Below are 19,798 nucleotides of genomic sequence, written 5' to 3'. Positions count from 1 at the left end.
AGACTCCTCTCTGAGAAAGAGTTGGGAAAGCAAGGGGGTCCATTCTGAACCTCATGACTCAGTGACAGGGTGTCCATCCCTGAAGACATAAAAAAGCTGTCTGGACATGGTCCTGGGCAACTGGCTGTAGGTGGCCCTGCTTGAACAGGGGAGTTGGACCACACTACCTCCAAGAGGTCCCTTCCAACCTTAACCACTCTGATTCTGCAAATATTAAAACATTAAAATTGGTGTATACATTTGTGCTTTATAGAAGACATTTAATGTCTTTAAAGGAAGGGAATAGTCCTGGTTTGATATCCCTTGCAGTGACATGTAAGAGAAATCCCTTCTCAGTTACTCAACAAGATCCTTCAATTTCCTAATAGCTCTCCTTTGTCCTCTTGGTATTCTGCCAGACTTGCTAAGTCTGCAAGGTTCCTGTTTCTAACTTAGGCTTTTGAGAACTTCTTTAGCTATTTGTGCTCAGAATCTCCTTCGGGCACACTGGATGATGTAGTTCACACTATTGTAACCCTTGTGCTAGGTGTCAACAGCAGAAGCAGAGGAGGCACTTGCTCTCTGTTTGGTGGGCCAAGTTTTCTTGTTCCACAAGTTTTCAAATATAAATATTTTAAAAATCACAAGGCAACAGGCTTATGCACTCTTTGAACAGTCTAGCTGTTCGCTTTAGGGTCTCTCCAAAGAAAGGATTTAAATGACAAAGAGTAAAAAAGAACAGGTCTCTGCACCTTTCAAAAACAAAAATGAAAGGTCGGAGTGCTGACTTGTTTATTCTTGCCAGGGAAGAGTGAGGACACAAGGAGGGTCAGTCTTACTATAAATACTTGAGGGAGAAAACAGTTGTTCATGTTGGCGTAACAAAAACACATATAAACTAGCTGTGAATACAGGGTGAATACTGAATGCAGATTTTCATCCACTGGAGCAAAGAGACTCCACAGCAGCCTTCAAAGAAGAGCAACAGCAGCACACATGCTCACAATGGCATCAGAGTTCACGAACAGGAATTTAAGAGGAAACTGGACTCTGACACAGAAGATGCATTTTACTGTTGCACTCTTGCAATCTGCTCCACATTGTAATTAATTCCAATAAAAGATGAATATTTTTTATGAATAACTCTGTCATGTGTTACACCCAAGCATCAACTCACAATGGCCTGTAGTGATGAATGACAATCAAGCACATGGAATGCAAAATTCCTGCCAGGTTATGTCTCATAGAAAAGGCATCAATCAACATGACATACCAGAGTTTATCAGCCACAGAAACAACCCCAATAAAGCAGAGATATAATCCAAGCTCTGGTGTGTGGTTGACACACAGATTTTGTACTCAGCTTATTTCAGCTAGGGGGTAGATTTCTCAGCCCTCTCATGCTCCTCTGGAAGTTTTCCCTGTGTAGGCCCAGGTAAATGGCTATAAACATCTCAGGTGACATCATATACTCTTCTTACATGGAAATATGCAATGCAGGCAGACAGCACTTTTTTACCATTATTAACTGCAAAAGAACTAGGAAGATCATATGTTTTATCTAGACTTAAATCACACAGACTCATGAGAAGTCAAGTACTTGAAAGAAATCTTTAAGAAACAAAACTAAACCCCTGTTTCAACACTCAACCTATTCTTACTTCACCAAGAAGTTTTTGCTCATTAACTGGTTTTGAATGCCAGACATTCTTTAAGAACAAACTGCCCTGCAACATTGTGTTACGAAATTTCACATTCCTAATTTTATTATCATTTCAATAGAGGTGATATCTCAAGAGCAGAGAAAATGACTATACAAAGAATTTATAGAACATTCATTTACATACTGGAGACCTTTTGATGCTTCTATACAGTTTCAATAAAAAGGCAAAAATTTTCACTAGCAGGTAAATCCAAGAAGGAAACATTAAATTTTTAATGATACTGCTGGATACACACTTAATTAAAAACAGGGCTTTCAGCATTTTTGTAGTTTAAAACTGTACGATTATAGCAGTACATTTACTAAGCAGGTTAATATGAGTCTGGCTAAATACATGTTTAAAACTTGCTGCCATTAGTTATGAAACTGCATATACACATTACCAAAAACCCTGAAAGTGCTGTGTTAGCTATTTAGTCTTGCATTTGACATTAACAGAAGTTTTGTGAATATCTTTCTACATACACTACACAATGGTACATTCTGAGCTATTTTGCTTTGTGCATTTTTAATTCATTAAAAAGCAAAAGCATGTGGCAATATACCATCCAAAGGAATGCATAATAAAAGACCTCCCTTACAAACAGGGCAAATTCTTTTTTCCCCAGTTAACAAGTAGACCTAAACTCCCAGGAAACTCCACCAGGAGTGCCAGCATTCTGTTCCTTATGCTCCTGAATTCAGTAGGCCTTGAGAAAGCCTTGAGAAAGCACAAGGAATAAAAAAACATGGCCCTGAGCGGAAATGATACAACATGGGGAAAAAAAAGACACTTTCAGCCGAAAGGCCAACAGCTGGTGTCTGACAAGACATGCTGAAATTTAAGTATAGTCTGCAGAAATGAAAAAATATAGTAAAAAATTCCTCCTCATTTCAAAGTTCACAACACATTGGATTTAAATCTAATTTGAGACTTAAATCTAATTGAGACATCAGCTGAAGAAATTCACTGGGCTTCAACTGCCTGATAAGTTCAGTCAACTGGGTTCTTGATGCATTAAAAGAATATTAAAAGGAAATTTGTCCTTCCATGTTTCAAAAGGATCAAAGCTCCTAAAAGTAAATACTGCATTCTTTTTTGGATGGTACATAAATACTATTTAAGTAGTATTCCTCTCAGTCAGAAAACCGGATTTATTTGGTACAAATCAGAGGCACTTGCTTTTGTTGCTTCAACAGTAGCTACTAGGCTTTGGATTGCTTCACCCTTCTACAAACATCCAACTCCCACTGCTACTAATACACTACTTCCTGGTCCAAATACATTAAACTTCAAATCTTTCTTCTCCCTCCCTCTGTTCCCCACCCACTCCTTTTATAAAAGTTATTTATATTAAATTCATAGCTACACAAATAATTTGGTAATGATTTTGGCTAGGGTCACCAAGTAAGGTTTCCATGGTCCTAATACTTTAGGAAATAGAGAGCTGCTAATAAAAAAATGTATCATAATTTATATAGGAAAAAGTAGTTCAAATCGGTGGAACCTTCTTACCATATAGCCCAACCAAAGTTTCCCATTCAATTTAACCATTATTTAGTAAAAGGATTAAATCCTCCAGGTAGGTACAGTCCCTAGTTAATCCGGAACCTCACGCTTGGCATACCAAAATCAGCGTGTCATGTTACTTCTCTGGCTATTAAAATAAAGTTGACAGCCACACATCAAAGACATAGAGGCAATGGAACTTTTAAGCACTATGACAGTGCAGAGGCTTTATTACCATCAGTTCTGACACCGAGGTCTAGTACTGCTCTTTTTGGTATGAACAGGAATTATACAGTAGACCTCATCAGCTTCCCTTCCTCATGAACCTTTTCACTGTAAACTACAGTATTAATTTTCTGTAAAGCTAACTAGCACTTCCGTATGCATTTAAAATACCCGTGTGTTTAGAAAGATACAGAGATATGTACAAATGTGATGGTCATGTAACTCATTACATAAACGCTCTCAAGAAATGGGACAGAATTACAAAATAAATTTCATTCCCTTTTGGATTTCCTAACTCGAGGAATTATGAAAAATGTTATAAACAAAAAATAGTTCTTGCAGATAAAAAACCCCCCAAATTCCCAAAACTCCAATAAAAAGGGGGCCAAAAGAATCCACAAAAGTAACTATGTATTAGGTAGAGGAACAAGTATTACAACCAAAACAGTATTGTGGAGCTGGGAAATGGGAAGTATCTTGTCACTGTAATACAAAAAATTAAAATATGAGACTCTATAGCAAGGCATAGGCTATACACACTTCTACTTATGCAAAATAGCATTAAAGAGGCAAAACTTAACAATGGTCTAGCTTAAGAACATCCATCTGACATATCAAGATCTGAGACCTACTATAAATAAACTGGCACAAGTAAAAATACATATACTTTTTTTCTTTGCTGTTCCCTCACTTTTATCCTGTAATTATTAAAACACAGTTCTCTGTGTTTAAGCTACAGCTTATTTCTCTGTATTAAAAAAAGCCCCAATTAGAGAACAGATTTCCATGCAAACTTTTTGTTTCGTTTTGTCACTTCTCCCCTATTTAAAATTTTTCAAACTAAAACAGTTCAGCTTTCAGAACACTAGATATAGAGCTATCTCCCTAAATATTCCACATTGCTGTTCCCTTCTTACCAGAAATCAGCTTGCACAAACTTTCTCTTCACATACATATTCCCCTTTATCCATTAATTTTACATTAAAATTTTACATAAAGATGAAACATTCTTCCTCAGACAATCATTCTTTTAAGAGCATATTTGCAAGGCCTATAGCTACCATTGATGCAACTATAGCAAGTGTCTTTGTGGGGGTTATACAAAACATTTTCTGTACAAAAAAGTAGCACACTCTAGTGTGTGTTTCTGCTTCAATAAATTATGAGAATCAGCATCTGAAAATATATTTTAAACCCTTCAGGAGAAGTGTTTACATTTATGCTTCATTCAGGTATGGGCTACATGGACTTGGATGGCACCCAGCTTCTTTTGTTTTGTCCTTTGATATAAAAACAAAGAAATAATGCTTTATTAAGCCAGAGGCATCTTCAAAGAAAAGGCTGAACTCTTACAAGCATAATGCAGATAAGGCTATCCTCTGCCTTCCTTCTTGGGAATTACAAGGTTCAGATATTGCTGCTGAATAGGCTTTCTCCCTCTCACAGTGCTATCCTCTAGACCTCTGAATCAAGGATGGAAGGGGCATCAGATCTTCTTCTGGGATCCAATCATGACCTTTGAAACAAAGTTCACAATAGCGCTGGCAGGTTGCTCTGGATCATGCTCTGCAAACAGGTGGCATACATTGTCTGTGGCACTGCCTTGCTTCCTGGCAACGAACCCAAATACTCTGCAAGGGCAACAATCACAGCATATTAGAGAACAGACAGGCATTCCTTTGTTTCCTAAAGAAAAAAGATACTGCAGAAACCAAAAGCACACATCAGACTTTATCTATTCCGATGGACAAGGTCATGTGCGACTGCTATACTCAATGGTTCAAATGAACTAGCCAACTCCTAGAGTGGCCCAGCATGGCCACAACCAGGGAAGAAGAGCGTCCCATTCCTTCTATTCTGTCTATAATGCATCTTGTATTGCTTCCTGACAGAGACATGCAACTGGCCATGGGGATATACATATATAGAATCATAGAATCATTTTGGTTGGAGAAGGCCTTTACGATCATCAAGTCCAACCATTAACCTAGCGCTGCCAAGTCCACCATTGAACCATGTCCCTAAGCACCACACCTACATGTCTTTTGAATACCTCCAGGGATGGTGACTCAACAACTCTCCTGGGCAACCTTTCCCAGTGCCTGACAATCCTTTCAGCAAAGGATTTTTTCCCTAATATTGAATCTAAACCTCCCCTGGCACAACTTGGGGCCATTTCCTCTTGTCTCTTGCTTGTTAGTTGGGAAAAGATACCAACCCCCACCTCACTACAATCTCCTTTCTGGTAGCTGTAGAGAGCAGTAAGACCTTACACCTCAGCCTCCTTTTGTCCAGACTGAATAACTCCAGTTACTTCAGATGCTACTCATTAAGACTTTTTCTCCAGCTTTGTTACCCTTTTTTGGACTCACTCCAGCACCTCAAAGTTCTACTTGTAGTGAGGGCTCAAAACTGAACATGGTATTCAAGGCATGGCTTCAACAGTGCCAAGTACAGGGGGACAATTACTTCCCTGGTCCTGCTGGTCACACTATTTCTGATAAAAGCCAGGATGCCATTGGCCTTGTTGGCCACCTGGGCACACTGCTGACTCATAATTCAGCTGGCTGTCAACCAACACCTCCAGGTCCTTTTCCACAAGGCAGTCTTCCAGCTGCTCTTCCCCAAGCCTGTAGCATGCACGGGATTGCTGCAGCCCAAGTGCAGGAACTGACATTTGGACTTGTTGAACCTTATACAACTGGCCTTGGTGCATCAATCCAGCCTGTCCAGATCCCTCTGTAGAGCCTTCCTACCCTCAGGCAGATCAACACTCCCACTTAACTTGGTACCATTTGCAAACTTACTGAAGGTGCACTCTATCCCCTCGTCCAGATCATTAATAAAAATATTAAACTGAACTGGCCCCAACACTGAGCCCTGGAAAACACAGCTTGTAACTGGCCACCAGATGGATTTAACTCCATTCACCACAACTCTCTGGGCCTGGCCAGCCTGCCAGGTTTTTGCCCTCTGAAGAGTACACCCCTCCAAGTCACGAGCAGCCAGTTTCTCCAGGAGAATGCTGTGGGCAACAGCATTACTCTGATTCGATACTGCCTTTCTTTTACCTAGCTTGGGGTGTGCGTGGTGTGTCAGGAATTGCCTAAAGAGAGGTTCTGAGGGCCACACATCTTGGTGCACAGATGATTGGAAATAGGACTTAAGCCATCTGCTTCTGTTCCTTTCTAGTGCCTGAGCTCTCTCTGTTTAGGTATTTTCTTTTGGTAAAAGGGGGACAACAATGTTTGACTTCACTTTGGGGACAACAACTTTTGCCTTCACTTTCCATGGGTATTTACATATTTATATCACATGCCAGTATTACTAGGAGTGTTTTGATCTGTGTACTGTGCGGGAGATTTTTTTTTAAAGCTATCAGTCTAAGTGAGACAAATAAACTTGTGTTAGTGCTGCTGGACAAGTGGGATGCGAAACTGAATAGCAAATGGCTCTGTTTTCATTTCTGAAACATTATTCAAATCACATTCCTTCAACCTAAATAAACCACCCTAGCTCTGGCTCCAGGCATCCCACCATCACATAATTAGGTCCTGACATGCAGAGGTGGAGATAAAGTAATGAATGACCAATTACAGTGGGCAGAGACTTTTGTCTCTGAACAGCTGTTTTCCCTTCTACATCTCTGATAACTATAATTTAGAACACTAAGAAAATGATCACTGTAATGATATCCCTAAAACATTCAGCTGAAAGAGACCTGAGATACGTGTCCACTTACTTTGCAGAAAGGCCATCTTTCATCCATCTTGTTGTCCAGTGAGAAAGCAGTGGGGAAAAAAAAAAGAAGGAATGGAAGAATAAAAATGAAACCCATTAAGTTTTTTGGTAGATCAACAATATAAACAAAATTTTAGAAATACTGCTTTTCTCCCTTACTTTCTTTCCTGTGGATCCAAAGCACAAAAAATAACAGTGTTGACTGGATAATGTCGCCGAAAAAAGAGTCTGGATAGGAAGAAACAGAACAACTTTTAGGAATAGTTAAGATGTATAAAATTTCAATGAATAAACAGATCTGAAAAATAAATTATATTTAATCTAAATTAAACAATTATATATTCTTTTTGCTATCTCTGAGTGACTCTGAAAGCCACCTGAACTGTTCCAACCAAATAAATCCATATTTAGAATAGTAACACCATGTTTTTGAACCAAAAGTAAACTGACCCTCAGGTAAGAAGAAGCATGGAATGTATTTTTTCTAAAAGCTGGCCATTTAGATACTATGTCAGTGGGAAATGCAACTTCTTGAAACTTTTGAATTTTATTAAATTAAGTTTCAAAATATAAACACTCCTAGGCATTATAATTTAAGGTTTTGTCCTTGATGTGCTACAAACGCTTGCAGACCTCATGGAATGAACAAGTCTGGCACTTTTTTCTTTCAATCTATAATGAATTCCTGTTGTTCCTTCTTTGTTATTGTCCGTTTTAAAATCTAAAGACTTTGTGGTAGCCTTAATAGCATTCCATACAAAATAACTATAAATTAAGTTTGTATCATAGTATTTTAAAGGCTATTCAAAGCACTATTTCAAATACTGGAGATATACAGTGTCTGCTCAGGCCAACTCTGTTCAGTGATATTGGTGAAAGATACTGTGAAGATACATTACTTCATTGAATAGGTGGAATATAAAATTCTGGCAAAGTTAATACTTTCTCTTTTTATAAGAAATAATAACCATTTTTTAAAAATGTCATCGCAAAGTGACCTTCCAGCAGTAAAAGCTGCATGTGGAAGTAATGTCTATAGCTTTAAACATTAATTCTTCAGTACTACAGACAGGTCATACTGTTATTGCCATTCTTTACACAATTTAGACAATCTGCTGAGACAGAGACTACAGAACATAACCAAGAAAACAAAATTAACAGCAGCCAACATTTGTTAAGGATAAGGCTGGATATTCTCTTCCCATTCCTTATTTGCTTACTTTCTTTGATTATCTGTCAATGTGATTCCCTGCGCAGACACCTTGAAATGGACAACAGTTGAGCTGGGAGAAGGATCTTGCATCAATGTCAGGCTCAAGGCTTTCTGTACTGCCTGGTGGCCCGTGAGGGACTCCATCTCCACTGAATTCAGGTACCAAACATTACATGCTGTAATAAAAGAGGGGAAAGACTTTGAGAGGTCACTACGTAACAGTAAGTAAATGGGTATCTTCTGAATAAAACCAGGCAAAATATAAGTTTTCCACCTTTGTAAAGCAAATTGGGAAAAGTGGCAGCAAACTACCAAAGTTTCTACATGTGCCTCATCTCATCCCGCTGTTGCTACATAGCTTAGGACTATAATTTTGGAGGTGACAGGCCTTTTGCTGTGCCTTTGTTTTCACTATCTTTATATTTAAGCCAATGACTGTATTTCTCTATTACCCAGAGATCCTGAAATTTAAATAAGTACATGACAACAGCCGAGAGAGGCTACTCACTCATAGGTACTACTACAGCAAAGGCATTCCTGAGGGGAAAGAATGGGGATATTTTGGTTTTGATTTCTGAGTGTCCTGGTTTGAGCCAGGATGAAGCAAATTTTCCTTTTACTGATTTTTTTTATTCCTTCAATAAGCTTTATTTTAACTAGCACTAGTGTGTTCTAAGACTGATAATAATGGCATGTTTTTCTAACTGCTGGGGCTTCAAGGTTGCACCTTCATTCTGCCGGCTCAGACACTACAGGGACATCTATGACCCCCCCGTAGGAGGCTGAGTTAGACAGACAGCAAAACTGGCCAGAGATATTCCATTCCATATATCTATGTAAGCTCAGAGGAAGGTCAGAGATCACAGAAGACAACTTCCTTCCTGCTTCTTCTCCCCTTCTCTTCCATCCATGGCCAGTGTCTGGGGAGGACTCTGTCCATCCAGCACCATCGACCCCCAGGCTCAAGCTCTCCTGACCCTCATCACTCTGTGCTCTCTCCAGCGGCAGCAGCTCCGGGATTTCTCGGAACTGTTCCATCTAAGGAGATCCTGGGGGAGTTGCTGGGGGTGGCGAGAGGCTTTTGCACATATTTGAACATATCTGTATATAATTGTATATATTTTCTTGTACCATTAGTGTTTAATTAAAGCTGTGTAGTTTAGTTTTCAATCCAGCCAAGTCTCTCTCTTTTTCTCTCTCTCCTTCCCTACATGGGTGGAAGGGGGAGGGGACCGAGAGCATTGTTGTCAGACCTGAGTCAAACGGTGACACTGAGGTTACGAAACAGGTTTTTTTACCTGATCTCATATCAAACCCACAGCAAGCACTGAGAAAAGAAGTACTAATACTAGATAGCACTATATAATATTATAGTACTATATAACACTACATAGTACTACTTGGTAACAGTGCCATATAATATTATACAGTACTAATTATTATTATTATATAGCATTAATATAATTATTCACATGCTTTAATACTTTGGGACTGTGTAAAGTCAAGTTTACAAGAAATTTAAGAAGATTTTTAAAACTGAAAACCCCGCTTACTCTTATCCCACAGAACAAGCAAGAATGCTTAAACACATCCATAGCTGATTCTGTGTTTTGGTAAAAACAGCTGTGTAGGTATCCAGAACAGAATGTATAACTCTGGCAGCTTACACGTGCCAATTACCATGCTAGTATTTCACTTGTTCAGCAGTTTAGCTTGGCTTGCCAAACTTACTATGAAAGCAAAGATAAAATTAAATCTAACAGCATCTCTTCTCATATGGCTATTCTGCAATCTGACTAAAGATCCTATGACTGTCTGCATGAAATACACAGCTGGACACTGGCACTTTCAAAACAACCAAGCCATTGTAGTTACAGTTACAGAACTGCATAAGCTTGATGCCAACATGATGATCAGTCCAATAGCTTCGAGCTCTGAAGTCTGTCAGGGAAAGAAGGAATCTCAGAGATTTGATTTATTTGATGTTAAGAGTTCCCAAATGTGTTTGTGCATTGGCATGACAGATCCAATAAAATTTGAGTCAATTACTATACAACTGATAGAAAGAGGGATTTAAGATGAATGGCAAGTTCAATGAGGTCTTCCTTGCATAACAGCTTTCTGTCATGTAAATAACATTCCAAACCACACATTCTCTTCTTCTCACAAAATTACTGTTTATGTTTGGTACAGGTAGATCTAAAGCTCTTTGCTATCCTTTGAGCATCTCCCACCACAGGAAATCTGCTTTGTTTTACAGCCACACTCTTCACCACTTCTGAGACCCAAAGGAAGGGTCTCCCCTCTCTTCTGCTGCTCATTGCACTGGTTCAGGTTTTGCTTCTAAATGAAACAGCCCAGCATTTTATCTAATCGCTCTCTATGTGATAGTTCAAAAGCAGTCACCAAATACAGTAGAATCCTTTAGTTCTGTAGCACAAAAAATAATATATTGAACCTTTTTCCGTAAGTGTTGAAAAAAGTGCAAAAATGTCAGCTTAAAAGCAAGATTACAGGAAAAGTAATGAAAATGGCTGCAAGATTTCTCATTTAAAAACACAGAATCATAGAATCTTAGAATGGTAGGGGTTGGAAGGGACCTTCAAAGATCAACTAGTCCAACCTCCCTACCAGAGCAGGATCACCTAGGCAGGTCACACAGGAACGCATCCAGGTGGGTTTTGAATGTCTCCAGAGAAGGAGACTCCACCACCCCTTTGCACAACCTGTTCCAGTGCTCCTTTACACTAATAGTAGAAAAGTTTCTTCTCATGTTGAGGTGGAACTTCCTATGTTCTAGCTTACACCCATTGTTCCTCGTCCTATTACTGGGCACCACTGAAAAGAGGCCCTTTCTCTTGACACCTACTGCTCAGATATTTATAGACATTAATAAGATCCTCCCTTAGTCTTCTCAAGACTAAACAGTCCCAGGTCTCTTAGCCCTTCCTCATGAGACAGATGTTCCAGTCCCTTTATCATCCTTGTAGCCCACTGTTGGGACTCTCTCCAGTAGATCCCTGTCTCTCTTGAACTGGGGAGCCCAAAACTGGATACAGTATTCCAGGTGTGTTCTCACCAGGGCAGACTAGAGGGGGAGGAGAACCTCACTGGACCTGCTGGCCATACTTTTCTTAATGCACCCCAGGACACCATCGGCCGCCTTGGCCACAAGGAAACATTGCTGTCCCATGGAAAACTTAAGTGTCCACCAGGACTCAAAGGTCTTTCTCCATGGAGCTGCTTTCCAGCAGGACGACTTTTAATCTGTACTGGTGCCTGGTGTTATTCCTCCCCACATGCAGGACTCTATACTTGTCCTTACCGAACTGGTGAGGTTCACCTTCGCCCAGCTCTTTAGCCTGTCTAGGTCTCGTTGGATAGCAGCACTGCCTTCTGGCGTGCACATGGTTGCATGGGAAATCAAATAAGAGCAGTCACACAGAAACCATACTCAAGGCTAGAACAAAACAAAGACATCTGTGTCTTTCATGCAATGCAGCCACCTTGCAATGTTGCTACTCCAGCTTCCACAAGTGGCATTTTGAAGTTCCATCCATGGTACCACCAACAGCTACACAATGTGGCCATTTCAAGTAACCCCTGCTGCTTTTAAACTGGGAACATGCTTTGTTCAGAATGCTTAGTTCCTTGACAATATTTGTGGAAACAGATGTGAAGAACTGGGATTTATTTGAGGCAGAAAATTTGCTGCTGAACAGGGAAGTTAATACAGCAAGATACATTTGTATAGTTCCTAGTCTTCAATTTTAACTCTCTAGGAAGCAAAGGATTTCTGGTCAGCTTCTGCATTTAGATGACTGGAAATGCTCATTAGGTTTTTCAGACAGGTATAAAAAAAGATCATTCTAGGAAAACCCACCTTCATTATTTTGCTTGTGGAATGAGAAAAAGGTGGAGTAAAGAAGGGCAGGGAAAAAGTGCATCTCCTCTGACTAAACTGCTGGTGCTCACAGAAGCTCAGACAGGTGGAAAATCAACACTTCACATACTTTGAGTCTGCACTTTAGTGTTAAACTCCACAGCTTTAATGTCTCTGTGACTCGAGAGAGATCTCTGAAACATGGAATATCATAGAATCATTTAATGGTTTGGGTTGATAGGCACCTTAATGATCATCTATAGTTCCAACTCCCCCACACCTCCCACTAGACCAGGTTGCTCAAAGCCCCATCCAACCTGACCTTGAACACTTCCAGGGAGAGGGCAGCCACAAGTGCTCTGGGCAACCTGTTCCAGTGTCTTACCACTCTCACACTGAAGAATTTCTTCCTGGTATCTAATGTAAATCTGCTCTCTTCCAGTTTGAAACTACACTACATGTCCTTGAAAGAAGTCCCTCTCCAGCTTTCCTGTACAGTACTGGAAGGCTGCTATAAAGCCTCCCTAGAGACTTTTCTTCTCCAGGCTGAACAGCCCCAACTGTCTGCCTGTCTTCACAGGAGAGGTGCTCCAGCCCTCTGATCATGTTCATGATCTTCCTCCGGACTCACTCCAACAGCTCCATATCCTTCTGTGTTGGGGGCTCCAGAACTGGACACATTACTCAAGGTGTGGTCTCATGAGAGCAGAGTAAAGGGGCAGAATCACCTCTCTTGACCTGCTGGCCACGCTTCTTTTGATGCAGGCCAGGACATGGTTGGATTTCTGGGCTGCAAGCACACACTGCCGGCCCATGCTGGCTTCTCATCAACCAACACCCCCAAGTCCTTCTCCTCAGGGCTGCTCTCAATCCATTCTCCACCCAGCTTGAATTTGTGCTTGGGACTGCCTTGACCCATGTGCAGCACTTTGCACTTGGCCTTGTTGAACTTCATGCAGTTTGCATAGGCCCACCTCTCAAGCCTGTCTGGGTCCCTCTGGATGGCCTCCCTTCCCTCCAACATGTTGACCTCACCACACAGCTTGGTGTCATCAGCAAACTTGCTGAGGGAGCACTCAATCCCACTGTCCATGTCACCAGTCCCAGTACTGACCCCTGAGGAACACCACTCATCACTGGTCTCCATCTGGACATCAAGCTGTTGAATGCTACTCCATGGGAAATGATGTATGAAGGCAAAAACAGTCTCTGAGAATCTCTCCTAGCTAACTTACCTATTCAGATTCCAAACCTTTGTTTCAGAACAAAACCAACAACAACAAACCAGTGAAAAACCTAATATACTAAGTTCCCCAAATGATCCATGATGTGACAGCTCCTATAGAAGTGACCTGACTACTGCCCCAACTCAAGTTAGAATTGTCTCTTTTTCTTTGAAAAACATTGCCTGGGCAAGGAGAAACCAGTATTTCTCCAGCGACAAAAGATGGTTTTGAGAAAGAAATTTTTGCTGAGTTTTCAAGTGAAAGTTCTAGAAAAATTATTCACCTGTTGTTTTTTTCCCTGTTGGCTACAACAAACACCACCACCACTGACAGACAGAAAGGTCAACACATGCTCATTCCTGGCACAGCCTTGAAAAGGCTATTGCCTTAGCCACACATTCCTGCTTGATTACAGCACTTGAAGCAGTACTTCAAATTTTTACGTAAAAGCAGATTGCTGCACAAGCAGCAGTACCATCTCTCTCCAGAGCTGCTCAGCTTGGCAACTGCCCCCTTCAGAAGTGCCCTAAAATGAGTGAGGGCAATGAGGCAGCATTCTTACAAAGGCATGCTTGGCAACACCACTTTTGCTTGTGGCTCCAATGGTAGGCTAAACTCAAAGGAGAACGGCAAATGCAGTGTATTCTCCTCCTCTAATATGACTAATAAGGTAAACAGTGAGATTTGGGGGAGAATTACTGAGAGCCTGAAAACCTAGGACCATGTGAATGCATGGACAGGATCCTCTGGGCATGCCCACTGAACAGGGGAGAAACACAGTGGCTGCATTTCTAAGAACTGCCTTGAGATTACAAAGGGGTACTCAGAGCACCATGTCAAATAATGGTGGGTTAGGACACCACCACCAATTCTTCAGACAGGCAATTTTCAGTAGTTGTCTGTGAGTCACCTGCACACGAAGCAGATGAGATGCAGAGCATGTATCTACACAGCTGCTGCAAATTACTCTACTGCAGAGTAAAGCTCCCAGTAAGACAACTTAACTTCACAGAATCACATAATTGAAGGGACCTCGAAAGATCATCCAGTTCAACCCCCCTGCCAAAGCAGGATCACACAGAAATGCGTCCAGGTGGGTTTTTTAATGTCTCCAGCAAAGGAGACTCCACAACCTCTCTGGGAAGCCTGTTCCAGTGCTCTGTCACTCTCACAGTAAAGAAGCTTTTCCTGATATTCACATGGAACCTCCTATGCTCCAGTTTGCATCCACTGCCCCTTGTCCCGTCACTGGACATCACTGAAAAAAGCCTGGCTCTGTCCTCCTGACACTCGCCCTTTACATACCTTGTAAACATTGATGAGGTTGCCCCTCAGTCTCCTCTTCTCCAGGCTAAGGAGATGCAGCTCCCTCAGCCTTTCTTCATAAGGGAGATGTTCCACTCCCTTAATCATCTTTGTGGCTCTGCACTGGACTCTTTCAAGCAGTTCCCTGTCCTTCTTGAACTGAGGGGCCCAGAACTGGACACAATATTCCAGATGCCGCCTCTCCAAGGCAGAATAGAGGGGGAGGAGAACCTCCCTTGACCTACTAACCACACCCTTTCTAATACCCCCCAGGATGCCATTGGCCTTCCTGGCTACAAGGGCACATTGCTGGCTCATGGTCATCCTCCTGTCCACCAGGACACCCAGGTCCCTTTCCCCTACACTGCTCTCCAGCAGGTCAGTACCCAACCTGTACTGGTACATGGGGTTGTTCTTTTGCCAGTGCAAGACTCTACACTTGCCCTTGTTGTATTTCATTATATTTCTCCCTGCCCAACTCTCCAGCCTGTCTAGGTCTCGCTGAATGGCAGCACAGTGTTCTGGTGTGTCAGCCTCTCCTCCCAGTTTTGCATCATCAGCAAACTTGCTGACAGTGAACTCTGTTCCCTCAACCAGGTCGTTGATGAATATATTGAATAGCACTGGTCCCAGTATCAACCCTGAGGAACTCCACTAGATACAGGCCTCTAACTGGACTCTGTCCCATTGACCGCCACTCTCTGACATCTTTCCTTCAGCCAGTTTACAATTCACCTCATTACCCTTCCACACTTCCTTAGCTTAGCTGCATGAATGCTGTGGGAGATGGTGTCAAATGCTTTACTGAAATCAAGACAAACCACTTCCACTGCTCTACCACCATCTATCCACCTGGATATCCATAATAGGCTATCAGGTTGGTTAAACATGACTTCCCATTTGGTAAAATCATCTTGACTACTCCTAATGACCCTCTTGTCCTTGATACATCTAGAGACAGCACTGAGAATAAGTTGTTTCATCACCTTTGCAGGGATGGAGGTGAGGCTGACTGGTCTATAGTTACCCCAGTCCTCCTTCTTACCATTTCTGAAGACTTGGCCAGAGTGGCTGCTGCAATATGCGTGAGAATCTATTAAACAGCATCCAATGGATAAGACACTGGGCATTTCCTAATAATGTGCAGCATCAACTGAAGCACAGGGCAATGTTTCTTCATACCTCTTTTTGTCAGATTGATGAGAGAGTAAGCATTTTCCAGTGGTCAACCCTTATGCTGAGAATTTCACACTACTGAACACTTTCCTCAGTTGCCTTTTGCAGGCCTCAGGCATATTTCATGAACCTCTTCAACTGCAGGTTGAATACATGTTCTCCAAGTTCATCAGTTATGAAAGGGAAGTCACCGCTTAAAAACTGTTTTGTTTGAACAAACCTATTTGTATCTCATATTCTTATGGGACACAAAACTGGAAAGCAAACACAGGGTTGTAGAACTTAGAAGCTGGTTGCAGAAAACAGTAAGAACTTAGTACATATCCTCTCACAGTGCCCTTTACACTTCTACACAGCACCCTAAATTTAACTGCTCACTTTTGAACATTCTTCACTCCAGTCTAAGCTTAAGCTTGTTCTTGTTTCAGCCTGTAAGATACAAAATTTGTTGGCAGTCAAATGCAAGGAAGAAGTTTAACAGACCTGCACCCTGTTTGAGAAGCTCCACTGCTGAGTTGGCAGCAGTCTGCGGAGAAGTTTCTGCTATCTCCTCCAAAGGATCTGCAAACAGAAAAAAGTGTTTTCTCACTGTCCATGTCTCATTTTGACTTGAATGCACAAATCAGTAATATGACTTTAGCTTTTAGGACCTCAACTACTGGACAACTCTTGGCCAGAAACATGAAACAATCTTGTATCCGCAACTATAATAATTCATGTGGCTTTTGTTTTCTTAGTTTTTTTGACACTAGTGCTGCAGAAGGGATGTTCAACTTCTACTTCCTGACAGTAAAAGGCACAAGTACATAGCATACACTGCAGGGAGACACACAGTGTCACATTAGAATACCAACAGATGTATTGCCTCATCAAAATAGTGCAGTTCTAATTACCTCATTTAATTTGTATAATTTACACTAATTTAGGCACAAAGATTTTGTATTTCTACAAAAAAATAAATTGATTCTACTTTCATTCAGAAGATTACAACATAATCCTTCTTTCTTCATACTTATGCAGAAAACAAGCATCTGAACTATTAAGACAGCAGTAGAATGTTTGCCTCACAATCTTCCCTTAAAATTAGTGAGAAAACTCCATCAGTATGTTATTTTAGTTATATAAATGCATGTTAAAACATCTCATTTACTGCTGTATTTAACATGATGCATGCTGTATTTGAATACATTCAAGTGAGGAAGAGAGCAGGGTGTGTATGACATTATTCACATGTTTAAAGCTGCCCATGTGCTTTAAATATTCTACTCACTGTGTCCAAAATCATTAACCACAGAAGATAATGTTAAAATGCATGATCATAATGGATTAAAAAATAAATCCAAAACAAAATTTCAATGTGGTATGCTTATTCATGAGGCAAATGTTTTGGACCTGGACCTCTGCCAGAACAGAAGGATCTTTCCATTTTAGGTAAGGATAAGGGTAACAAGCCCACACTGCCATATCGAGAAATCTGTAGTCACATCTACAATAGCATGTTTTTGTGCTAAAATGATTTTCATTAATGTTTCTGCATAGTTCAAATGCTATGTTTGAATACTGACATATGGACTTTAACAGAAGTTTAAAGAGTTCAGTAGAAAACCAGAAGAATGTTTAACATATCAATAATACACCTGCCGTTAAATTCATGTGGGAGAGTAACAGACAACTGAATTACGGGGCAAGCATAGCTACATTTTGCTGTTCTCTTAGATTTATGAAATCACCATGAGCAAAATTAGAATTACAGACCCATGATGAAACACAGGCATCATCATTAACTTAAACAATAGTCGGACCTGTGTAAGTTGCTGCTTCCTTCCTGTCACTGTCATACTTGGGGCACCTTCTGTTCTTTACCTACCTGCCTTACCTAAAGCCCTTTTGACACCCAGACCTAAATGAGTGGTTACACCTAACCATACATGGGCATAATTTCATGTCTGAGAAGTACATTCTTCTTACATGCTAGATTACTGTGCAGATTTCCATGACGCATATACATTTATGACTGGAATATCACAGTGCTAGTTTGCTCACAGCTACAGGTTGGATAAGAGCTGTCAGCAGTACTGCAGAACCACTTTTAAAACAACTTCCTCCCTGGGCATTTTTGCTTAGATCTTCACTTGTGACATGTTCACCTGCCTTCAGACACTGGTATTTTGAAGCAGAGCTTGGCTGAGTGCATCTCTTCTAAACTTTAACAAGCATACCTCTGTCTGGGATGAGAAGCTTGCAGGGCAATGCCAGTGGAGTGATGGAATGCTGATACACCAGAGCTGTCAAACTCCCTGTTGTTAGAAGAGTAACAAGACAGGCACAGTTAACCTGGTGGACAACAATAATGCTTAATAGTTACGTTGGCTCTCAGTATTTTATAGACCAAGGGGACTCCTCCCTCCGCCCTTTAAAAATTACTCTCTTGGCACCTAAGCCAAGATGTTCTTCAGTCAGTCTTAGTGTGTTCAAGTTTCTCAGCACTGTCCCAGTTAGATGTACTTGAACTCATTAATCACAATCATATGCTCCTTTTTCCTGCTTAAACACACTGCTTACATCTGAGCCTAAATGACTTTGCTTCAGAGAAAGCATGAAAATGACTAATAACACAGGGAAGTCAGTAAATTATTTTCAATGCTCTTAACTTCCACTCATTAAATGTAGTAAAATTCTATGAAGAAGGTAAGAGGACAAGGTGTCAATGCTATGTGATGAGGCAGAGAAAGAGCAAGTTCTGCCTCTTAGCTACCTAGTCTCCACTGTCTAGTGCTTTGTCTACATACACCTCTACTATGTGCTTATAAAAGTATAAAAGATGGTCTAGATAAAAACCTCTCCAATCAATGCAGGAGTGATGTACACAGCATTCTTTGTTAAATTATTTTTTTCTCTTCCAAGTCATTTTTGTCATTTGGACTTGGTTTAATTAAAATAATTAAACATTAGTCATCCTTGACATTAGCATGTGATACTATAAGGTGTGAAGGGAAGGTGCAATATTAATCTGTTTGTACAAGAAGTCATCCTTCAATCCCAGCTACTGATGAACATTGAGCATTATAATAGTGCGCTTAAGAAAAAACACAGTTCAACCAAAACCAAACTCATTTTTACAGCCCAGCAATTTCTTTGAAATGGAAAGATGACACAATTCTGCAAGCATTTTACAGAAACACAAAGACCCACTGGTATTATTAGTCCTTCATTGTATCTTATCGGTACAAGTGTGTGATAGTGCCTGCACACCTACTTTGTGAAGTAGTTTTGAGGCTTTATGCATTGAAAGATTAGGAGATGCTCAAACTAAATTATCAGCAGGGCTACATATGTGCCATAAATAGGTAGGATGGGGCTAAAAATTGATTTGAAATGTCTCATGCCAAACACTGACAAAATGTGATCAACCTTTACTTCAAATAGGATTTGTCATTTTACACTTGTTCATTTTATGGTAAACAAACCCCTTCTTGGGCATACTGCATATACGTAACAAGGCTGGTTGACATCTCTGGGAAGAGGTATGGGGCTGCCCCATGCTGGACACAGTCAGCTCCAGCAGACCATCTGCAGGGAGCAACTGAGCCGTGGGTCGAATGCATCTGGGAAAACACATCTAAGAAAGGGCAGTAAAGGCTGCACAGAGACAAGGGATCAAAAAGGGTGAGATACAACAGAGGGAACACCATGGGCAGAGGAAGAGGAGAATGAGGTGCCCCAGGCACCCGAGCTGATATACCCCACTCAGCAGGCTGTGGAAGACTGCAAACTGCAGCAGGTGGATGTTTCCTGAAGGAACTGTGACCAACACACAGTGCATGCTGGAGCACATTTT

General features: G+C 40.9%; 1 protein-coding gene across 13 annotated transcripts in view; it reads right to left on the bottom strand.

The window, feature by feature from the left end:
- Window positions 1–1,714: 1,714 nt before the first annotated feature.
- Window positions 1,715–19,798, bottom strand: part of TNS3 (tensin 3) — a 232,520-nt gene continuing 214,436 nt past the window's right edge. For all 13 annotated transcript variants that reach the window (XM_051612873.1, XM_051612875.1, XM_051612872.1 and 10 more), the window contains 6 exons: window positions 18,180–18,257; window positions 16,444–16,521; window positions 8,378–8,546; window positions 7,317–7,385; window positions 7,159–7,185; window positions 1,715–5,047 (listed from right to left, as the gene is read on the bottom strand). In XM_051612873.1, the coding sequence (XP_051468833.1) occupies window positions 4,903–5,047; window positions 7,159–7,185; window positions 7,317–7,385; window positions 8,378–8,546; window positions 16,444–16,521; window positions 18,180–18,257 (566 nt within the window). In that variant the 3' untranslated portion in view covers window positions 1,715–4,902. The remainder of the gene's footprint in view (window positions 5,048–7,158; window positions 7,186–7,316; window positions 7,386–8,377; window positions 8,547–16,443; window positions 16,522–18,179; window positions 18,258–19,798) is intronic.

The sequence above is a fragment of the Apus apus genome, chromosome 2 (genome assembly GCF_020740795.1).
Source record: "Apus apus isolate bApuApu2 chromosome 2, bApuApu2.pri.cur, whole genome shotgun sequence".
Taxonomy (NCBI): domain Eukaryota; kingdom Metazoa; phylum Chordata; class Aves; order Apodiformes; family Apodidae; genus Apus; species Apus apus.
This window is presented reverse-complemented; position numbering and strand designations above follow the sequence as displayed.